This window comes from Neopelma chrysocephalum, unplaced genomic scaffold (assembly GCF_003984885.1).
Source record: "Neopelma chrysocephalum unplaced genomic scaffold, ASM398488v2 Primary Assembly neopelma1_61b, whole genome shotgun sequence".
NCBI lineage: Eukaryota > Metazoa > Chordata > Aves > Passeriformes > Pipridae > Neopelma > Neopelma chrysocephalum.
The window spans coordinates 7,482,003-7,503,908 of record NW_020897717.1 but is presented as its reverse complement, the minus strand read 5'-3'; the positions used below and the strand labels follow the sequence as shown (position 1 = coordinate 7,503,908).

At 39.2% G+C, this 21,906-nt stretch overlaps 1 protein-coding gene across 5 annotated transcripts in view; it reads left to right on the top strand.

Annotated features, from left to right (window-relative positions):
- The window catches only part of EML4 (EMAP like 4), a 150,265-nt gene extending 133,193 nt beyond the window's left edge, over nt 1–17,072 (top strand). For all 5 annotated transcript variants that reach the window (XM_027681814.1, XM_027681816.1, XM_027681815.1 and 2 more), the window contains 6 exons: nt 2,283–2,371; nt 3,551–3,648; nt 7,885–7,972; nt 9,183–9,281; nt 13,625–13,755; nt 14,244–17,072. In XM_027681814.1, coding sequence (XP_027537615.1) covers nt 2,283–2,371; nt 3,551–3,648; nt 7,885–7,972; nt 9,183–9,281; nt 13,625–13,755; nt 14,244–14,708 — 970 coding nt within the window. In that variant the 3' untranslated portion in view covers nt 14,709–17,072. The remainder of the gene's footprint in view (nt 1–2,282; nt 2,372–3,550; nt 3,649–7,884; nt 7,973–9,182; nt 9,282–13,624; nt 13,756–14,243) is intronic.
- Nucleotides 17,073–21,906: the final 4,834 nt, after the last annotated feature.

Below are 21,906 nucleotides of genomic sequence, written 5' to 3'. Positions count from 1 at the left end.
TCAAAATCGTCACAGTGCACTGACTGTTTCCTTGGACAGCTAGGATTGCTGCCAGTATCTCCTATTGAGAAAAATTTTTAGAGAGGGACTGATGTCGCAAAATGCTTTCTCCAGATGCCAAATGCAGTTTAGTGTGCACTCTTAAGAGCAGCAGATGTTTTGCATTGTGTTTGATACCTCTGTGCTTTAAGTAAAGTGGGGATGGTTTGCATATTTTTTCTGGCTGTGTTTTAGGCTTTGGGTATTTTCCATTTTACATAATGTTAACAGGAGGATCATCTGATTCAGGTGATGGCCTCAAAAAACAAACCTAAATAGCCAGTCTCAGGGCCAGCATCAAGAGGCATGTCCCTGCTGCAGCAGCCTCCCTGCTCTGCCCTGGTTATGTATTTTGGGACAAAGGTGGCTGAGCCCTTCCCTCGGCTGTCTGGCAAAACTGCTGTGCAACACAATCACCTGTGGGAAGGGGGGTACCCATCTGCTTTGTGGAAGGCTGCTTTTGGCTGTTACTGTGCTGATCATCAGTTTTTACATACAGGCACTCCAGCTATGCTGCTCAGGATAAGCAAACAGGCATTATGCTATGTCATCTTGCTAGATAAATAGATTTTTGCCGTTTGGGGGATTTTTTTGTTTTGTTTTGTTTTTTAAATTTATTTTAGTTTGTTCTTTAATATCCACACCCCTCTCAGGGTTATCAGCCAGGTAACATTTTAGTGAAGCATTTGTCAGGGCCAAAGTGTGACATAGTTTGAACAAAATAGCAGAATAGCAATTTGTAATTCCTAATGTGTTCAGAGAACCTGCAAAGCTTCAGTAGATTTCAGTGTAGATTGGATATCAAAATCCTAGAGGATTACATCAGAGAGATTCTCAGCATGTTTCTACTGCCTTCCAGTGCAAACATGTTAACTGTTTTCCACTAGTTCCATCTCTCTTGCACTCAGATTATTCAGCAGTCCATGGCATATGGCGTTGGGGTTTCTTTATGTGTATGTTGTTTAATTTCTTTCATGTGGTTCTCTAAACACAAGCTGATTCTAAGCCATTGGGACCAGGCTGCTTTCCAGATGCCTAGCTGTCACACTGGATGAGCACAAGCTGGAATCTCATCTCCATCCATAGAAAGCAGCAATGTGTGTTGTTGTTCCTGGAGTTTATTTTACAGCTTTATTACGGTCCTAGGTTTAGCAACGTTCCACTGAGTTCACTATGATACAGAGGGTGGAATTACCTTGCTCGTTTCCACAGTGTATAAACTCACCATTTACCATTAGGGATAGAAACCTGGCTGTGAAATCAAAAGTTGGGAGCAAAGACATTAAATTCTCAGTACAGCTTCAGGGTATTTAGCCATATTGACACCTTCTGTTTTCATGATCTACATGTATAAATATATATTTTTATTAAATTGTCATTGTCTCTCTGTTGCTAATGTTCACTCTATTTAGCTGTTAGGTGGGGATCAGAACTGTTGCAAAATGCTCAGGTTCTGCTGATCTTGCACATCTTGCTGTCAGTGGCCATTTCAGTATATGTGCCAGTGAGTTTTTGTAAGCATCTCTGGGCTTTTTGCATGTGCCTCATAAATAATACTGCAGGTTAAAAGTTACTGCTAAATAATAAAAAATGCAATTAATTACCATAGTTATAAATCATCCAACCAATTAAGAAATTAAAAAATAAAATGGTAGGTTATGAACCATCAAATTTTAGTGAATTCCTTCTTATATTGATAAAATATATATATTGATAAAATTATTCATAGAAGTGGAAAGGACTGAGAGGAAAATACAAAATTAGAATATAATTTGTGTTTAAAATGAGTTTGAAAATGTTTTCCACTTTCACTTACTACTTCTGTTTTTATTTTTTTTAACTTTGCTTCGTAAAAATTGAAAGATCAGTTTTTGTATCAAAGTTACTCTTCAAAATAGGGAAGAATTAGAATAAAATTCAGCTGTAGCCTTAAGCTTTCATGATGATAAGATGCAGTCATGTTATCTATTTGGCATGTTTATCATCCAGTAGAAATTTTGGTGATTGCTACATTGGTCAGGGGAGGGGGAAAAAACTGAACTGTATTTAGAATCTTTTATATATTCTTCACTGAAACTTGTATCGCTTTGTGAACCAGAAAAGTGTTCCATTAAAAACAGATGTTTGCTATGCTACCCTTGAGAGGATAGCTTGAGAAGATGAAGGCAGGCAGTGATTATTGCTCTTTTCCTTGTTTTTTTGTTTAGTGAAAGTGATACTCATTGGAATTTTCCTCTCTCTAGGTGGTTTGTTTTGGATGCAGAAACGAGGGATCTGGTTTCAATACACACTGATGGCAATGAACAGCTTTCAGTGATGCGCTACTCAGTAGGTAGGCAGACTTGTACATGGAGAATAATTCTGATAAATCACATATATGTTCTGTTAAATGATGTTAAACTAATCCCTAGTCACTAGAAAAGACACAGCTTTGAAAAAATTCAGATACTTAATATATAACTGTGCATTTTGCTTACAAGTTTGTTTGCATGTGCTAAATCTTGGAGTTTTGTAACTGCAGAAGTTACCATTGCTTTTCTCAGCCTTTCCTTCATGTTACACTGTGCTGTCGTAATAAATGTTAGCTTTGCTCCAAGAAAAAATTAAAGTTCTTAACTACATAGTTGACAGATTAACAGAAAAATCTGTAAAAAGCTTAATATTTCAGTGATATTTTAATATACTTCTTAGTTGGTTTTCAGGTTTATTAATGCAAAACCATAAAACTAAACTCATGTCTATCTGACAGTCAAAGCTATTTGTCAAGTATTTGCTAAGGGATTATGTGGAGTCCAAGCCAATATTGAGTCTCCTCTTCAGGCGTGACATGAAAAATCATCAGAGGCTGACTCCTCTCTCTGTTAAAACAGGATGGGAGAACACCCTTGTAAATCTTTTTCTTGTTTGCTTTTGGCTAACATGGAATGTCGGTGAGCAATATGTTCCTCTGCTGCTGCTGCATATGCCAAGCACAGCAATTTATTTTAAATCACTGATGTTCATTGACAGTAGAGGTGTTCGATCTTGATTCATGGCAGCTTTTGTCCACGTACTTTTTTTAAATGAAGGCAATGTAGATTAGAAAACTGCTTATAATGTTTGAATGTCCCGCATCTTTAGACATTATTTAGTGATGATTTATATGCAGTCCACACCTCCAAAGTTAAGGTGTCTATAGAGTAAATACTGTTCTGCATTTTTATGATGCAGAAAACTCAAATCTGCCTCCTGTCAACAGCTTTCAGAAATCCAGTGCAATCTGAGGATTTGTATTCTGGCCATTGGACACTGATTCTAAAAAAAGCAGAAATTAATGAACTTGCCCAAAAACCATAGCCAAAAAGTAAACAGATACTGACTGAAAAACAGCATAATGTAAACAGTTATGAATCCTTCAATACAATTCATAAGCAGTAGGCTAACTGAGACTGTTGTCTTAGTGATGTCTGAAATAATTAAAATTCAGAAAACAAACATTCTATTAATTTATATCAAATATTCTGTGTTGTAGATGGCACCTTACTTGCAGTTGGATCCCATGACAACTTCATTTACCTCTACGTAGTAACAGAAAATGGAAGAAAGTATAGCAGATATGGAAAATGCAATGTAAGTTTTGGAGCACATATAATCATCAGTTCTTGCATTTTGATGTTATACGTACACTATGATGGTTAAGTAATGAAACCCTTTCCAGACTGATGCTTTTCCCTTTTGGTTAAATGTTCGACAGGGATTTTTTCAGCATTTGATTGATTTGGAACTTCAGTCTAATGGGTACCATAACTCTTGGTGTTCAGTGATCACTTTTGCATCAAATATGACTAATTTATCAGACTATTGCCTGTTTCTCTGAAAAAGGAAATCAGCAGTAAGATGGAGAAATGCCTTGCACCTGTATGCTGAAACTCTTTCAAGGAAAATACTACATTTGTTTGCGGGTGTTTTCCCCCTATTGGTAAAGTACTCCTTGAACCAACATATGGTGGTGGAATTCCGTTAGAACATGTACTTTTGGAGACTGCGAATGTACACTATTTTCAGCTGTAATTGTTACTACCAAACTTGAAATTGAAGGATATGGCACAGGGTAAATAGATCTAAGTGTAGCACAAGTAGTGGTGTTTATATTAGTCGTTATACTTAGATGAGGTTGTCCCAGTGCTAAAGAGATACACTATTTTTTCCTTAAGTGTTTGGTTATCTAACATTCTGGCCTTAAGTTCAGCTATCTCTTTAGGTTAATGGAACTATTTACAAAAAGAACACGTGAAACTTAATGGGATTTGCAAATTACAACATAAGGACAGGTTCATGTTTGAAATGTGACACATGTTGTTAGAGCATATGGGTCCAGAGCAACCTGTGTGCAGCTCTGGGGGGGGCACAGGGCTGCCAGGGCAATCAGCAGCAGTGGGTTTGCCCCATCCCTGCAGTGTGCAGGCTGGCAGGGCGGGCTCAGCGCTGCCGTGGGATGCAGCTGGGCAGGAAGGCTGGTGGGTGTGCTGGGGACTCCTCAATGTCAAGATTGTGGGGTGGGGTGAGCCAGGGGCTGCAGCCCCTGGGCGGGATGATGATGAGGTTACCCAATACCACAATGGTTGTGAGATGAGAAATTGGATCTGCAGCCTTCCCCAGGAGCTCAGGCAGTGGGGAAAGGGCTGAGCCTGCAGGGAGCTTAGACTAGAGCCCCAGTGGGGCTAGTGGGGATGACAATGGATGACTGCACCTTAGTACAACATTTCACCTCATTGCTTATTTTTTTAACCATAGAATATAAAATATCTCAGAGATGGATAATCCTAACATACATAATATTTAGCTTACTATGTACTTCACAGTCTCTGTGAGCTCTTTGAAGATGCATGAGCATTTATTTCTGTATATCGTATGTATTATGTATTGAGAGGGAGCATATTGTAACTCAAACCATCATCTGTATGTCCCTCTGTCCCTCTTCCTTGGCAGGAAAGGGGTTTATAAAAATTAGGGTGGGAGAATTGAGCATTGTTATACTCAGGCAGAAGTGTTAAGGCTTCAAAGGAGATTTCTTTTATCCCATGTTTTTTTAGTCTGAGTGACTGCATGTAGGAGACAAAATTGGCAAGCTAGTTTCTGTTGGGGCTGAGACCCCCCGACCCCTCCAGCCTGTGCAGAAGGCAGTGACATGTAGCTGTGAGGCTGCTGATCCGATTTCATGCACCCTGTGCCTCCCCTCTGCTTCCTGCCAGAATGCTGGCGGGTCTGTACCAGTTTGATGCTAAGCAGGGAGACACCCAGGCATGCTCGGGACCCGGAGCGCTCTCCTGGCACTGCATCCTTCTGGCATTCTGTCATTCAGTAGCCTTGCGGGTGACCTCCAAGTAGTATGACTCAGTCCTCCTGGTAGTCAACTTCTAGTTGTTTCTTCCAACTTGAATGCATTATTCGAATACTTTCAGAAGGATTTTATCTACTGAAGCAGCATTAGCTTGTGCATGAGGGCTATATGCCCACTGTTACGTTTAAATCCCCTCTCAGTCACAACCAGGCATTCTGCTGCTGCTAGAGAGGCAAGTCTGTGACCTGTGAGCCTGTTACCACAGTGAGGGATAGTGCTGGCTGGGATCAGAATTTCAGATGAGCTTAAACAACCGTTTTGACTAGTGCAGCTGTTTTTTGAGGGCTCCAGCTATGCAGTCAGCAGTTTGAAGGTATGGGCTGGGGTATGAACTTCCAGCATGTCAGCAGTTCCTGGGTGGCTGGTGCTGTCTCTGTTTGCCTTACATCAGAGAGAACTTAGCAAAAGAGGAGCAAATGCTGTGCATTTACAGAGAGGGCTGTGGGGTGAAAGCCACGCAGGCAGCCACACCAAAGTATTTAATGCACTGGACTTGACCTGAAATGATTTGTGTGCCTCTTCTATAGGCTATGGGCATTTTGAACCTTGCACCACTCAAGTCTGAAACAGATAAACATTGCCAATGAAGGAGACGGTTTCCATTTGGTCAGATAGTTTTATTATCCAGTGATAATATGAATCATTACATTCACTGAAAAGGAGAGAGTAAAATGTTGCCTTATCAGCGGGCAGCTACCAAAGAAAGATTTTAATAGAAAACAGGATCCTCCTATTGAAAATATGATAACAATGTTATGTTCCAGTTCATCATTTGGTGATCGCTTGCCTGAAGGGATTTTGCAGCCTAGAGCCCCCTGGCCAATTGCTTTGTTGCTTGCCCTGCAGCCCCCAGGAATTTTAACAGCTGCCAAATGTCTGGCAGGATTTAGTAAATGACTGACCAATTCTTTTCCATGTTGGAATTCAACTGCAAATTCGAAGACTTGAAAAATAAGGGGAGGGGGGAAAAAAAATCCTAACCAATTGTGCCCTTTTTTTTTTTGTTTAATACCAAGTTTGCATGTCAATATCATATATCTCACCCATGACTGCAAAGCAGTTATGTCAATACACTGTTCCTTTGCTTGAGGGAGAGACTAGTTCATAAGTAAATAAATCATAAAGTCTAGCTTTTCTCCTAAATGTTTTTTCAGTCTCTCACAGAGGCCTGGGAACAGGGAGACAGGACATGGGTATATTTCTACATATAATTCTGGAAGCAATCAACATCTCTTAAGAGTTCTCTGTGGAAGCCGTTGGTGTGGTGGGTGACATGGCAGCCAGTGCAGTGCTTCTGCATGGCCCTGGCATGGCCAGTGCAGACTGGGCCATTCGACCCTGGGCCATTCAGGCTGAGGGACACCATCTTCATAATGCCCACTGAGAGAGGGAGATAAATTGACTTGAATCAGTCAAGAAAATGCCATTTTGTTGCCTGGCAGAATGACTAGAAGGGGAGGAAATAGATGGACTTACAAGAGGAAGAGGAGAGCAGTGAGAAGAAATGGAAGGGTGGAGGAAGAAAAGAGTGACATGGATGTCACTTCTATTAATTTCCGACCCTTTCCTCTACAGGAAGTAAATTATTCCTACCTTATACAAATTTTTGGCTTTTCTGGAGCCTTTCATAGCTTTATTATTATTATTGTTGTTGTTATTTTTATTATTACTACCTTCAAAAAAGGCTGTGCACAGGAAAAATATTCCGCCCAGCTGCATTTATCTTCTCCCTCAAAACCCCAGGCAGGTGTTTAGCCCTCAGTGTGCTCTTGATGGTGATAACTAAGCAACTAGACCAGAGGGTTTTGATTCTTAATATAGATGACCCCGTGCCTATAGGGAGGACGGCTTTCAAAGCTGGCACTGCTGTGTGCAGTGTAAGAAGCACAGCAGAAACTTTCAAAAAACTTAGAAGAGTATTCTTGTAACACCAGGCCATGATCTTGTACTTTTACATTGCGGTCATTAACCGAGGTATCCTAGGTTTTTAGGGTGAGCAAAGGTTATTTGCATGTGTGTGCATTTAATGGAAGTTATTTTAAATTGATAGAGAAATAAGAGTTCTGTCACTTTTTTGTTTGGCTCTAAAAATGATCCCGTGCAAGTTACTTGCTTTTCTCAATTAGTAGCAATGTGTATGTTGCTAATTCACATATAAATTTGAGTTCATCCATATTTTAGCATAATGCTTTCTAGCAGTAAATCATTCTGGAGTCCAAGAGGGACACGATTTACAAGGCAAGAGTGGGAGAGGCCTGCATTTGTTTAGCTGCTAGGGAGTGTGGCACTGTGAGTAGGGAAGGAGCCTTTAAAAGAACACAAGTGAATTGCAGCAGACCTGGGGTGGGGAGGTGATTTTTTTTTTTTTTTTTTTGCTGTTAGCTGTCCCATCTGTGGGTACAACTTCTGCTTTGCTTTCCACTAAAGTAGGTGTTTCACACTGCTGTTACTGCATTCTTCTCCAGGGACATTCCAGCTATATTACACACCTTGACTGGTCCCCGGACAACAAGTATATAATGTCAAACTCAGGAGACTATGAAATACTATACTGTAAGTATGAAATTAAATAGACTGGAAACAGAAATATGTATAAACTGTCAGAATATTTAGAAAAATATGTTTGATCAGGGCTGTACAAAATGCTTACTGACAAAGGGACCAATTTGAACTTGTGTAACCTGATATCTTGATGTTATTCAGAGCTGTGTATTACCTAATGGCAATGCCAAATATAGCTTACTTCTTTACAAGGTCATAAACGTTTTGATGTTGGCCCAAAGTTCTGTAGATTGAAAATAATATATACAGTTGTCTAATTGATGTCAACAATACCAGTTATTTTGGGGAAATAAAATTAGTGGATCTGTGCCACAGTTCTGTTCTGGGCTTTCTTGTTTGAAACTTATCTTGGCTGATGGTGTTGAAAACTAAGCTAAGCAATATTGCTACTTTAATAAGTTAGTGGAAGTAATGTTTTTGGGATTGTCTTTTTTTTTAATATGTGAAAATATGAATTTAATATATAATGGCTGTGTCAGAAATGCAACTTGAGTAGTGCATATCAGTCTGTTTTTAAATTGTTTTTTGTATTCTTGTCTTCTTACAACTTTTAACTAGATCCAAGAGGACTGCAGTTTTTTCCCTGTACAGGCAAGAATAGCGAGCAATTTAAATATCTGTCACCTTAACATGCTTTTTCTGCCTGTCACACTTAAGTTTCAAATCTAGATAGTGCAATCTATCAAAAGGACATGTTAGTGCTTTAATTTCATGTATAGGGAAGAAAAGAGCTGTGGCCCATTAGTAGTGGCCTAGTGTATTACAAGATGGACAGTCTTTCCTAGGTAAAAGTTGAAAAAGCAGTCTAAGGTTTCTCTGGCAGTAGTTGCTCACTGTTTTAAAAGCAGAACTTCCTGAATGACTGATTGAATTTTAGCACATCAGTGGAGCTGGTAGGAGGAAGAAATTATTATATTGCAGACTTTCATTAAAGCATTTTATTGAGTTGGTAGCAGGGTACTCAAACTGCAGGGAGGTTATGCTATCAGAAGAGGGAAATGAGAAGTAAATATGACTCAAAAAAACCAAGTAAAGCTTCAAGTATCTGGAATTTCATAAACATACTGGTCTGTCTTTGCCTCTACAATGTAATCCCAGATTGGTTTTAAGATGCATTTATTTACTGTATTAGCAACTTCAAGGAGCACGTATGTAAATATAATTTTGCATTGCTTAATTCATTATTCACTTTTTTTTACAGGGGACATTCCAAGTGGCTGTAAGCTAATCAGGAATCGTTCTGACTGTAAGGATATAGATTGGACAACATATACTTGTGTGCTAGGCTTCCAGGTGTTTGGTAAGCACTGTTTAACTTGCATTTAAGCTATTCATGCTGTGCTTGTGTTTTTGTTTGCTTCAGTTTGTCATTAGAGGTACACTGTTAATGATTATTAGGGATGGTGCTGAGATCACAGACCAAAGAGACTGACCACAATATTTGTCTGAAATAATGAGCACCGGATGTTCTATAGACAACGTGCAATTGGTTTCTGTTTAGTTCTTGAAGTTTGAGATTTGACTTTTCTGCTGTCATTTTAGGCTACCGTTTTTAGACGCAGAAAGCTTATATTTTAAAGTGCTCATATAGCACGTGTGCATTCTCCTTTGCTTACCTTGCTTTTGGATAGGAACAAGAAGGTGTGAGTGTAGGTTATAGTCCATAAATTAAAATCATGGCAGTACTTTGATACCTGTAGTCAAAGGTGAGTAATATACATTGTTTGTAAAGAGTAAAAATTCTTTACAGATTAAACTAACTCTTTGCCTAGTAGTTTATTTTTAAAATGCACAAAACCACTTTACAAAGCTGACAGATCTGGTTTTAATAGTACAGTTTGAACTGCTTTTGCTTATGACAGCTCTGTTGGCCATAAATAAGGAGCCTCTCTGTGATGGGTTTAAAAGTACGGTTCAGCCTCTCAGTGAAGTTGTATGAGCAGGGTGTTGAATGTCTCTCTTCCACCACTGAGATCAAATACCTGCCTCTGTCCTTCATGTTGGTGGAAATATCAAAAGCAGGTAAATCAGCAAATTCTTTAGAGGTGAGGGTTAGGTCTACAAATCTTTTCACAGCTACTAGGAGTTCAACTTTGAATCCCAGTTTATATGCAGGATAGAAGAAAATCAAGTGAGTTTGAGTGCTTTCTGTAGCTTCTGACACCTGTCATGCATATTTAAGGGCTGCCATGTCCTTAATGAGCAAGTAACCTTAAAGGATTGAAGTTGGTGTGTGGGCTAACGCTGACGCTCTTGTGTAGCATGTTGGTTGGGTGGATGGCATTTGGTGCTTAATAATCAGACATGTGTCCTTTTTTGGTAACAAAGATCTGAGACAGAATAGGGAAAATAGAGGGATCAGAGAAGGAAGATGATGAGTTGATAGATTGCATAAATATTTTTGAGTTCTTTGGAGTTGAAGTAGGTAACAGAAATAAACAGGAGCATGCTCTTTCTGGAGCTGAATATTGTTGCTTATTGCTAGTTTGATGAAAATATTGGTTTCCATAATCCTGAGAACTGTGAACCAGGTTGTGTACGTGTTTGTTTTTATTCAGTCTGTCTGGGTGAAGTTGGAAGTGGATGGCTGTATCCTCCTGATGCTCTGTGCATGTAGGCTTAGGCTAACAAGGAATTGGAGCACAGCAGTCATTTCTTCACTGTCTTTGCTACTGTGACTGAAATAATAGTGCAACACAAAATCCTTTTTTAAAATGGAGTATTAGAAGATTCGGGAGATGATACAGAAGGTGAAAACCAAAACTCTCATGCTAATATGATATCTTTCTCCAGGAGCAAGGAAAACACTTTGTAAGGACTGCATATTCCTTCTGGAATAGACTTGGAGCTGAAGCATTTTACATTTTATGCAGAGTACTTAAATCTACCAGAAACATGGATGTAGCAGGCTCTGTTGCTACTGAACTTCTACCACTACATGTGGTGGTAGAGCAGACAGAATAAGGGGAGCAGCTCTCTGAATCCCAGGGCTTTCCCAGAAGTGTCCTTTACTCCTGACCTAAGGAGGTGAGAAGTGGGAGCGCAGAAAGAGTTTGGTTTCACATCTGGACCATTCGCTTTGTCTCTTTAACAGCTGTTAGATAGAAGCTACTAGTGACTGGGGCCAGGCTGGACATTAGCGGCTCCCATAATCCCTGTTTTGAGAAACCATTTTACTTTTAGTTTTTAAAAAGTGGAAAAGTCTTTTGATCTTGTATGCATGCCCTTTTGGATTAATACAAACTTTAACCACTCTGGATTAAGTTTAAGTAGTCTCAACTGCTCTCAAAATCTTCAGTGTGCCGGAGGACCTGGGAATGAAGTAGATAAAGCAGATAATGTGATGTTATTCTGGGGCAGAACAGAATATATTTAAACTTCCTAGCCAAGATTCATCATGCCCTAATTTTATACTGTCTGCTAGTCTGACACCCTTTACAGACTCTTAAAATTATGGCTCCGTCTCAGACAAAGGCAAGTATTTTCCCATTAAATCAGACAGTACAGCTAAGCCAACCTAGCATATATTTGTTAGTCTGGCTTTGACCCGAGAGTCAGCTGGCTCAGGGATCCAAGCAAGCCAGGGACTGCTCACTGACACTCAGGAGAGAGGGTTAAGTTTATGGGATTTGGGTTTATGGGGTATGTGTTTTACAGTTTAGCTCTGTGGATAGTGTGCCATAGGCTCAGGCATTGCACTGTTGTCTGCAGAAGAAAAAGGATGGAAATGCATGGTTTGGATGAGAACAGCATTGCTCCTTTTTGGCAGTTGATATTACTATTGGCTCAGCAGTATCATCACTCTACACCCAAGCAATTAAAGTCACTCTCTGGGCTACTGCAAATTTCCCACACTTTTTTCTGAGCAGATACTTTTGAGAGGCTTAATGCTGTTTAGCAGAATTTACTGAAATTGAAGTGCTGTTGTCATGCCTCATAACAATATTTTGGGAGTTTTGTTATTTTTACAGTTATATTGAGAAGTAAAACCTCAGTCATATTAATGTCTTGGTTTTTTTCCATGTTTGCGTGATGCATTGAAAGCAAATTCTGCTGTCTTAAGAAAAAAGGTGGCCTTATATTTAGAGTTGCTGAAGGACTTTGCAAACGCAAAAGATGTTTAATAAGAGATGCAATCTTCAGTATTTGTAATTTTAATCTTAAATTAAAAAGAAGAAGAAATTAAAAAGAAGAATCAGCAGAATAGCTGTCTGTATCAGTCTGCCTAAGGTGGTAGCTGAAACTTTGGGAAGTTGAAGTTCATTTATTATTCCCACCTGTTGACAGTATTTTATATACAGAAAGCAAGAGGAAAGCTACAATTCATTCATGTGGAGCTACTTGAAAATTCTTAAATAGTATATATTTTCCAGTTTGATTTCGCTGATATGAGAACACTAAAATGTTTCTGAATACTTTCCTTAGCACTTCATGTCTTTATTTAGTAAATTACCTACAGTGTATCTTGTTGGCATTGGAACAAGTTTAATAAGCTGCCTTTGTATTCTTCAGAGAAAATTAAGTTCTTACTCCACCCGCTGAAGAATGGAAAAAAATAACTTTTTTTTGACTATTTGTCTTTCTGGATAAAAACAAGAATATATAGTGTGGGAGTTTGAAAAAGATAAGGCAATTTTGATTTGGCTTTTTGTGCTGTATAAAACAGTAGACAGCACATGTTTTTTATTTTACTGAAGTCAGTGACTGTAATGGAGGAAGAAGATATTTTCATATCTGATAATCAGTATACCTCTCAGTCAATCAGACACACAGTTTTTTGGAGTGGGCGTGAAATTTGAGGAGGGGAAAATTCCTCCTAACTCCTGAACCTAATTAGAAACCCAAGTCCGAGCTTAAAAATATGGTACTTTGGTATCTTATAACCCCTTGCTTACCTTTTGTTCAGCTTTCCTTGCAGATGTGAATCGTCTGTTTTGTTATGGGAATCTCTAGGGTCTTTATTTTTTGTTAAAACTAGAGCCTCCCCCATCCCCAATTTGCTCAGTGCTTTTCATCCAGGAAATGTTGTTATTCTTTTGTCTAGACATATCTGTGTCATTCTTTTTACTTAAAAGCATATTGAATTGTACTTAAGCACTTGACAGCACTTATATCTATGAAACCCATGCAGGCTGGATTTCTGTGCAGAGTATGATCAATCAGTTGTCTCCTTTGAATCACACAAATACTAAGATTTAAAATAAAAGAAGCCAAACCAATTGAAACATAGAAGAAACCAACAAAACCATAATGTACAGAACCTGTATTTGTCCCATGCATCAGCATCACTGTTGCTTTTAAAATGTCTGTGCATGAATGAAAGTGTTAAGAGTTACCAGTTTTAGCAGCAAACTTAATCTTAAGATAAGCTTTACACAAGACTGAGGTTTTGAAGAGGACACGAATGTTAAGCCTGAGATGTTATCCTGGTTGAGACTGAGGGTTTGAGAGAAGAGGGGCTGGGAGAGCAGCATTACACTAGCAAAATATTTATGATATTTAATGCCATGCACATTCCATTTTCCAGTTGAATTTCTATCTCATCTTTTCTCACAGCTTTATAGATTTTTTTTTGTTTATGAATTGTCTGTTAATTTGTTTCTAAAACTACCATGGCTGAATATCTGCTGTACTCTTTCCTAGGAGTTTGGCCTGAAGGATCAGATGGAACAGACATAAATGCCCTTGTCAGATCCCATAACCGAAAAGTGATAGCAGTTGCTGATGATTTTTGTAAGGTCCATCTCTTTCAGTATCCCTGTTCCAAGCCAAAGGTAAGTCTAGACCAGTCTAGTCCATGTGCTTGTTTACATTGTGTGAAGCTTTCCTTGCCAGACACCTGCTTCCAGCATAGTTGTTTTGGAACCTGGCAGCCAAATACCTCATTTATATCCAAGAACCCCCATTACATTTATATAGAAAATAGAAAGTATAAAATAATATAAATACAAAACATATACCTAAAAGTGAAGTGGCAGTAGTTATCCTTAAATTCTGGAGCAGAGCTTGATGCTTTGTGTTTGCTGGCCTTAGTGTTAGGTTCATTACTTTTTGCATAAGGATCTACATCTGTCTCAAGTTACAGACCTTAAGAAGAGTGGATGTATTGCAGCAAAAACGTAATATAAATATAATTCTTTACTCTTTTGTGACTTAAGATCTCTCTTGAAAGGGCTAAGCAAAAATACTAGTAGTTTTAAATTTCCATATCATGTGCTTTTCTAGTCAACATGTGATTTATCTTTCTGCTTGTTTTCAATAGGCTCCAAGTCACAAATACAGTGCTCACAGTAGTCATGTGACAAATGTCAGCTTCACTCATAGCGATGGCCACTTGATTTCAACTGGAGGGAAAGACATGAGTATTATTCAATGGAAACTTGTGGAGAAGGTAACTCTACCGCAAAATGACATTGTCATAGATATCGGTGCAACCAAAGTGCCCATCCCTGCCAGTGAAAATGCTGTGCAGTCTCCTGCACATCTCCCACAGCCTTTTAATGAAATGAACCAAAATGAAAGTGTAACTGGCAGCTCTCCGGTTTCTTTGGAGAGCAACTTGGAGCAGTCTGCGGAGGCCAGTGAAGAGCAGAGTGAGGAGCAAAGCGAGGGGAGCAGCCTGGATCCCGCCGAGCCGAGCTATGAAGAGCCCTCCAATGAGCTGAGCGAGGAGCACAGCGAGTCCACAGTCACTGAAGAGCAGCAAGATAACTCACCGGTGTCTTAATGCTCCCAGCTCAGGCGGTTATTTTCCCTTGGTGTGCGTGCTTTCATTACAGGGTGAGGGTTCAAATAGGGAAGACTAGCTGAGATTCATGACCACTCCAGATTTTGAGTTTCAGTGAGATTTTTAGTCTGAGCTTCACTTCAATGTGTGGAACCATCCCAAGGCCTGGCTTGATGGTCTGTGTCAAGATCTGGTCACAGTTAGTAGTGGACATTACCATAGATCCATTTCAGTTCTGAAATCGCTGTCAGGAAGTAGCATGAAATACATACTGGAAAAAAGGTTAGCTCTGAGAATTAGCTGGAGTAGACCACCTTAACTATGTGAAAGTGCTCTCTAAAAGAACTAAGCTGATGGGAAGTGCTGAGCTGTTCCAGCTGGCGAGTACTGTGCTGCTTTTTCCAGGTGCAAAGACAAACAGAATGAAACAAACAACCAAAAAGCTCTTTGTGGGGCTGTTTTCCTTTGTTTTTTCTTAATGAGAAAAATAGAGGAAAAATAATGTAACAATGCCACGTGTATGGCGATGCCTTCTTGATCTAACACATATGCAATTTTCTAACACTACTAATTCCTTGTGGAGTCTGAATGTGTTTGTAGTTGGTCTGCCCTGGGTGCTGCTAGTTCTGAGGCAAATCCTGTCAAGGAACGGTGTCAGCTGTTCCATTTTCACAGACTATTTAATAGCAGACTAACCAAATACTGGCATGTTTCACTTTTTGTGACCTGAAAGTTGATTTAAACTATAGGTTGTAATTGTCTCTTCAAAGAATTGCTTGCCTAGAGAGTTGGAAACTTGAGAGAATCTTTACAGTGACTTTGATGTGAGCAGTAGAGGAAGCATGACAAGAACACAAAAGTCAGATGGGCTCCAGAGTTAAACTTCAAGCCTTCAAGCAAAACTTGCTCCATCCCTAGTAGGAGAAATATAAATACAGTTAACTTAAATTATTAAATTGGTGCTTAGGATTAGTATATTAAGTTGATAATTTTTTCTTCTGAGTTTTTAGAGGTAACTCTAAGAATCGTTGAACTGCAGTCTGTACTTTTTATTTTTTCCCCTGGCTCCCTTAGCAGTTGTGATATAAGCATACAGTAATTTAGATGATGATGATGTGATTTTTTTTTTTTTCCCTAGACTTGCTGATCTATTGTTTTTGTGATTTTTATTTCCACTCCACCCCTCCCCAGGTTGCTCTAAGCCATGCAGCTCTCATGTGGCTATACCTGGCCAGTTACGGGATATCTTGGCATTTGTTATGCATTTGGAAAGTACTTTTTTTTTTACAAAGTTTGTCAGATAGCTACATTTTTTTTCTTAAGTGCATACATTTCCTACTTTAAAAAAAGATATAGATTTACTGGCAGATATCCATTTCCTATGTACTTGTTTATATTTTGATTACATAGAATTTTCTTTTCTAACTTGCTGCATTGTGCTGATATTTTAGTTCTTAGTTAGAATATCATGTTTAGAAACTTTGGATGAGTTCATAAGTCTTAATTGTGCAAGCGTTTACGTGATTGTGCCATTCCAAAGTGCATCAAAACTGTCATTCCCTTACTAGTATCTTCTCAGGAGAAATGCTACAGATCAGGTATTTAGTCATCATTTGGAAAGATAAAAACAAATGGACTCCCAAAGGACATTTAGAACATTTATATATAAAATATATAAATATATATATACACACATATATATATAAAAAAAATATCCTCTTGTTTACAACAGTTCCAGAGAACCTCAAAGTAGTTCCCTTCAGATGGAGGGAGATATGGATTCCAAGCAACCCATCTGTTTAAACTGTGCTCTGTACATAGAGTTTTACTGGAGAGCTCTAGTATGCCTGACTTGCAAATTTGCCAAATAGCAGTGGAAGATAAAGGTCAGCTCATCAAAATTCTTGGTTACAAATGAGGAATATGCTGTAGGTTTAGAAAATAATCTTAGTAAAGGAGAAAGGATTGTAGAGCTAATGAGGCACAGAGAGCTCTCTGTCACTTTTATGAACTCCACATAAGCAACACATTTCTATTTGGAACATCTGTCACCTGGGGTTGCCATATAAAGTGAGAGTTATAGTTGTGATATTCTTGTGTTTGTAGTTCAGAAGACTCTACTAATATGCAAAAAGCCTTACAGCTTTCAATTGCTGGCAACTACTGTTTAACAATTAAATCTGTGATAATGGATGGAAATGGGTGGGATTATGTAACTGTAGATGTTTTAGAAAAATAATTGTGAATGAATTATGATTAAGAGTGTTTCATGTGAAGATGTTTGAGCCATTTCTATCTATCATGCATTCCTGTCTCAAGGCAGAAAACTTTGAAGATTAAAAAAATAAAATAATCAAAATGAAATATTGCAGTGTCTTTCTCTGTATCTGTTCTGGTTGTTTCTGTTATAAAGCGGATGCTGCCATCACAGTTGCAATGTCTGGGTCTGTGATTTTGGAAGAACCTTTTAACGTGTGCTTTTTTGATAACCTCCCAGGCCACCTAAAAATAAGTTAGTTCAGCATCATGAATCTTATTTACTTCTCAAAAGTTTTATGGCATTTCCCTTTTCCATTTTTCATTAATCTCCTACTAGTATTATCCTTCTGTAGCTAATTCATAAGTGGCAGAGTGTTATGAATAGGTTTTTATCCTAAAGCAAAGTGCAGTCTACCTTCCAGGGTTGTGCCCAGAAGCTTTCTTCTGGAAGTCATGAGAAAAGTACAAGCTTATTTTACCTATAATGTATTAAATACCACAATGTTTCCACATTACTGATAGTCTTTGTCCAGTTGCAGATGCAGAAGGTCACAATATGCTGAATATATTCATTGTGAGAGATTCTGTCTTTTTAAAGGCTTTGGGTCATTTGCATTTCTTGCATCTGGTTTCTGTCCCTCACAAAAGGGCAGGGTGGGGTAGAGAGAAAAGAAACCTGCAAGATAGACAAATACCTCATGTTTATTCTCACTTAAAGGAAAAACAGACAAAAACCGTCATTGGAAACCTCAATGACTCTTCCTTGCACGAAGTTGTCAGGAGAATGCTGCTGTTCCAACATGAGCAGAAAGTAGATGTCCTAAGGTCATACTGTGCTGTTCCCAGCACACTTGCAGCTGTACAGTGCTGTGCTTTTCTAGGCTCTTTCTCTCCAAATCCAGATCAAGGCTTTTGTTACCTCTTCAGGGATTCTCAGTAAGGCCTTTCTGAGGAGTGGGTAAGCTGGTCTTCTATGAGTCCTCATTTGTGATGTAGGTGGGGTAGGGCTTCCAAGTGCCCACTTTCTTATCTGGGGACAGCAGCATCTGCTGTCAGCTCATGAAGCTGCAGTGATGGTATTTGTTATGTGGAGCTGAAGTTCAGGATGGAAGCTCCACTGAAGGCATAAAATTATAACAACCTCCCGTTTTACACAATCAAAAACTTAAATTCAAAGTCTGTATTAAAATGTTTGTATAGTTGTGTAGTAAAATACTGGAAAGTTATGAAATGCTATGCTTGTGGATTCTTGGACTATGTGTCCATATAGAGTGCATATCATGCAAAGTGATACTGGGTTTTACATATAAAGGGCACTTTTAAGGGTATGACCACATACCTGGGGATTTTTTCCCATCAGAGTTGCAGGATAGGTGAGGAACAGGCTGGGGATGTGGATGGGTAGTGATGAATCAAGCGTTTCTTAGGTTTGATCTTGCTGTAATTCTCACTATAAATAACAAGAACTAGTTTTTGCATGTGATGCATGTCAAGTTCCAGCCTCTCAGTTTTTTTAATCATCCCTAAAAAAACGTAGATTCAGAATGTCTCTGAAAATAAAGCAAAAATTAAATTTTGATTGTTATATTGATTGCAGTCTACACAGAACAATATGCTGTATTTACTACTTTGTGCTTCAGCCCATAAGGTGTGTTACACCCCCTTATATTTCCTTCAGTTAAGTGCAGTATTTCAGTTGAATCAGAATAAAGTTAGTAGAATGCCCTTGTGAATTTAAGCGTGGCCAAGCCAAACAAACATAAAATTCCTTTCTGCAGCCTCATGCCAATATAATGTTGGCTCCTGGCAGTGAAAGGGTTAATATTACATGAGGTGGATTTTACTTGAGCAATATTTGTGCTGCATGTTTGCCTCCTCCTGAACAAGTTCATTGCCTAATCTTTATTTCTGACAGATGTTTTATGTACTAATACTTTAATCAACTGAGAATGAAAAACTGCTTACAGTAGGATTATACCATTTAGAAGACCAGCCAATGTACACATTTTAATATATTTAGCGTGCATGGTGTGGCTTTGTGTGCATATACATATATGCAAGCATCAAATGGATATGGCTGCTCTAGTCTTGTTTGTTTGAAAGAGAGAAGTGGATGACTTCACAGTGAATTAATCAGGTTTAGGAGCGCAGAATAAAACGTGTTCCCAGCAGGATGGCAAGGCAAGAGGACTGGGAGAGGAGGTGCAGTGGTGGAATAGTGTTTTTACCAGGGCAGTGTTTCCTGCATTGGTTCCTCACCACACACCCCAGATTTCCCTCTACTAGGTTTTGACTGTAAGTTAAAGCCTGTAAAAGCTTTTAGTGCTGTTGGATGTACTGGGTGGTTAAAAGGTAGAAAGCAACTTTATGGAGATTTTGGCTGGTTTTTATTATTAACAATTATAGAAAACAGCTTTCTTCCAAAAGGTTCTACTAAGACACCTGAAGCTATAAACAGCCTAAATCTTTAAGGGATACGTATGTCCTTGTGATTTAAATGATGGGTTTTATAGCCCAGTGTACTTCAGAAGTGGACCTCTGGATGCTTCCCAGCTCTCACCAGCCAAGTGATCTTGACATGTCAAGGTCCTCTGCTGTGTACCTCTGTGTGTCACATTATTTTTGCTCTCAGATAACCACCATGCTTTGTTGGTTCTTTGTAGAAAAACCCACTTTCTCTAAGTTCTTAAAGGCTGTCTGAATTATTATCAGTTACGTTGTCCCAGCTTTATTTTTTGATAAATGCCTTTAAGTTTCTGTTTCTAGAACATGCTTTTGTATGGTGAGCCAAACAAGTGCTCCAGAGAGCTCTTGACATACTCTGTTCCCCACTGCAGCATGTTTCAGCAATGTGATGTTTCTGATGTGCATTGCTTGTTTTGCCAGTTGACCTTGCTCTGAATCCTCTTTGTTGCACAGCACAAGGCTCTTCATCCTGCATAAATTGCTGCCCTCCCAGGCTACAAGCGGGAGGTGACATTTTCTTTTAGTGCTGCTTTAGAATTAATCTTGGCTTCCTTTAAGTATGCTGTCTTGTCATTCCACCTAGTGTCCGCGTGTGCGTCCCCCTTTTTTTCCCCCTCCCACAGCTCTATCAGAGATGAGTCCTTGCACTGTCAATAATTTATTCCTTTTAGTCTCTCTTAAGTCCATTCACACTTTCTACGGACCTTTAACTGCATACAAGAAAATCATAAAGGAAACTCATAAGCTGTCTACATCAGACAAGGGATACAACTTCCAATGCTATCTAGTATGTAAGTATAAAAATCCCTTGCATTTTGTACTCTATCAGTGAGTGTCTCTGGTGTTGGGGAGACACTGACAACAGAACTGGGAACTTATAAAGCTATGTATGTCCTAGGTGAGAGGAATTTGGAACAAACTTGGTGCTAACTGCTACATCAGGGAGGCCTGGAGGCTCACCTCATAGCTCAAGAAAAACAAAAGAAAGCCACAAGCAAGCAAAAATACAGTAAAGCTTTTGGCTTTAGCAAAGCAGGCAAAAAGTTTTCCATCTGACAGCGAAAGAAGAGGGAGCAAACAGAGCTATGTAGTGCGTGCGCAGAGGAGCTCACTGTGTGCCAAACTTGCTGTTACTACAGTTCTGGTCCAGAGGTGGGTGTGAGGAGCACCCCTGCTATGGGTGGGCACTCTTCTTTCCAAGTGATGCTGCAGATTCTACCCTGGACAGACTTTCTGTGGAAAAGCTTGTTTGCAGCATTGTGTTGATTAGAATTTTAACTTGAAGAACTGGACAACAGAGAATTAAGAGGAGAGGGAGCAGTCAACATCTTGTCCGGACACACATGTCCTCCTTTGCTAATGCTAAACAGAGATTTTCCATGACTGTTTAATGTGAAATGGCTGTTGTATAGACAGGGCTCTTGAAAGGATCCCATTTGCCCCAATTTTGGCAAACAGAAAATTAAATGTCGATTGAGCATGTGAAGCTGGGTTTCTTATGTCAAAAGTTGTAATGCATTTTTTAGATTGATTCACAAATCGGGAGTTCTGTGGATTTTCTGCCAGCTGTGAGGGAAACAGATGTGAAGCATTTTAAGCTTTCAAAAAAGCATACCTAAGAGGGATTTTTCAGGACAGATGTCCATTCCACCCTTTGCCAGGACCATATGGATCTGCTTACATTGTATTTTGTGTGTTCATAAAATTTCTGCTTATATTGGAGTATTTTGTATTAGTCTCAATAATTCGCTAGGGGGGGAAAAAACAACCAACCAACCAACCAAAAACACAAAACAACAAAACCAAACCAAACTCCTTGAATAATTATTTTCCAAGCTGCTGTTCGAGGCCTTCCTAGGGTTGTGCCTCTGAAACACCTTTTCCTGAGTAGGCTTCTTGCTCTGATACGTTTCATTAAATTATACATAATGTTTCAAAATGGTTTTTCCCTCTTAAGAATAGGATGACATTCCAGGTTATTTCCAGCAATTAAATCAGATTTGTTCTCCCCAACATCAAAGAGGGCAATGGCTACAGCTCACCTAGGACCTGTGTTTTCTGAAACTTTTGGCTAAGGCTTCAGCTGTCTGGATGATGTTACTCTGTGCTGGTGCTGCAGTTGGAGGCTCCACGGCACTGGCTGTGTCCATATGCTGGTGCGTGCCCTTTAGGAAGTGGCAGGAGTTGGCTGCGTGGACTCTTCCACCCACTGCAGCTTGTGGAGCACTGTCAAGGTCACCCTTCTCTGGTGAGCCTTGCTGAATGGCACATCATCATTGCCAACCCATATGGTGTTCCTGCAGCAGTTTCACTTCCTTGGATTACTTTCTCCTGGAGTATTTGCAGCTTAGCAGCAGCACGCAGGCAATTGCAATCCATAAATTTCTCTGAAAGAGGGGAAGAGGATTTTGTATGCAGTGTTCTCATTTACTGTTTTGATTTTATTTTTTTTCCTTCATTCTTCCACAGATTT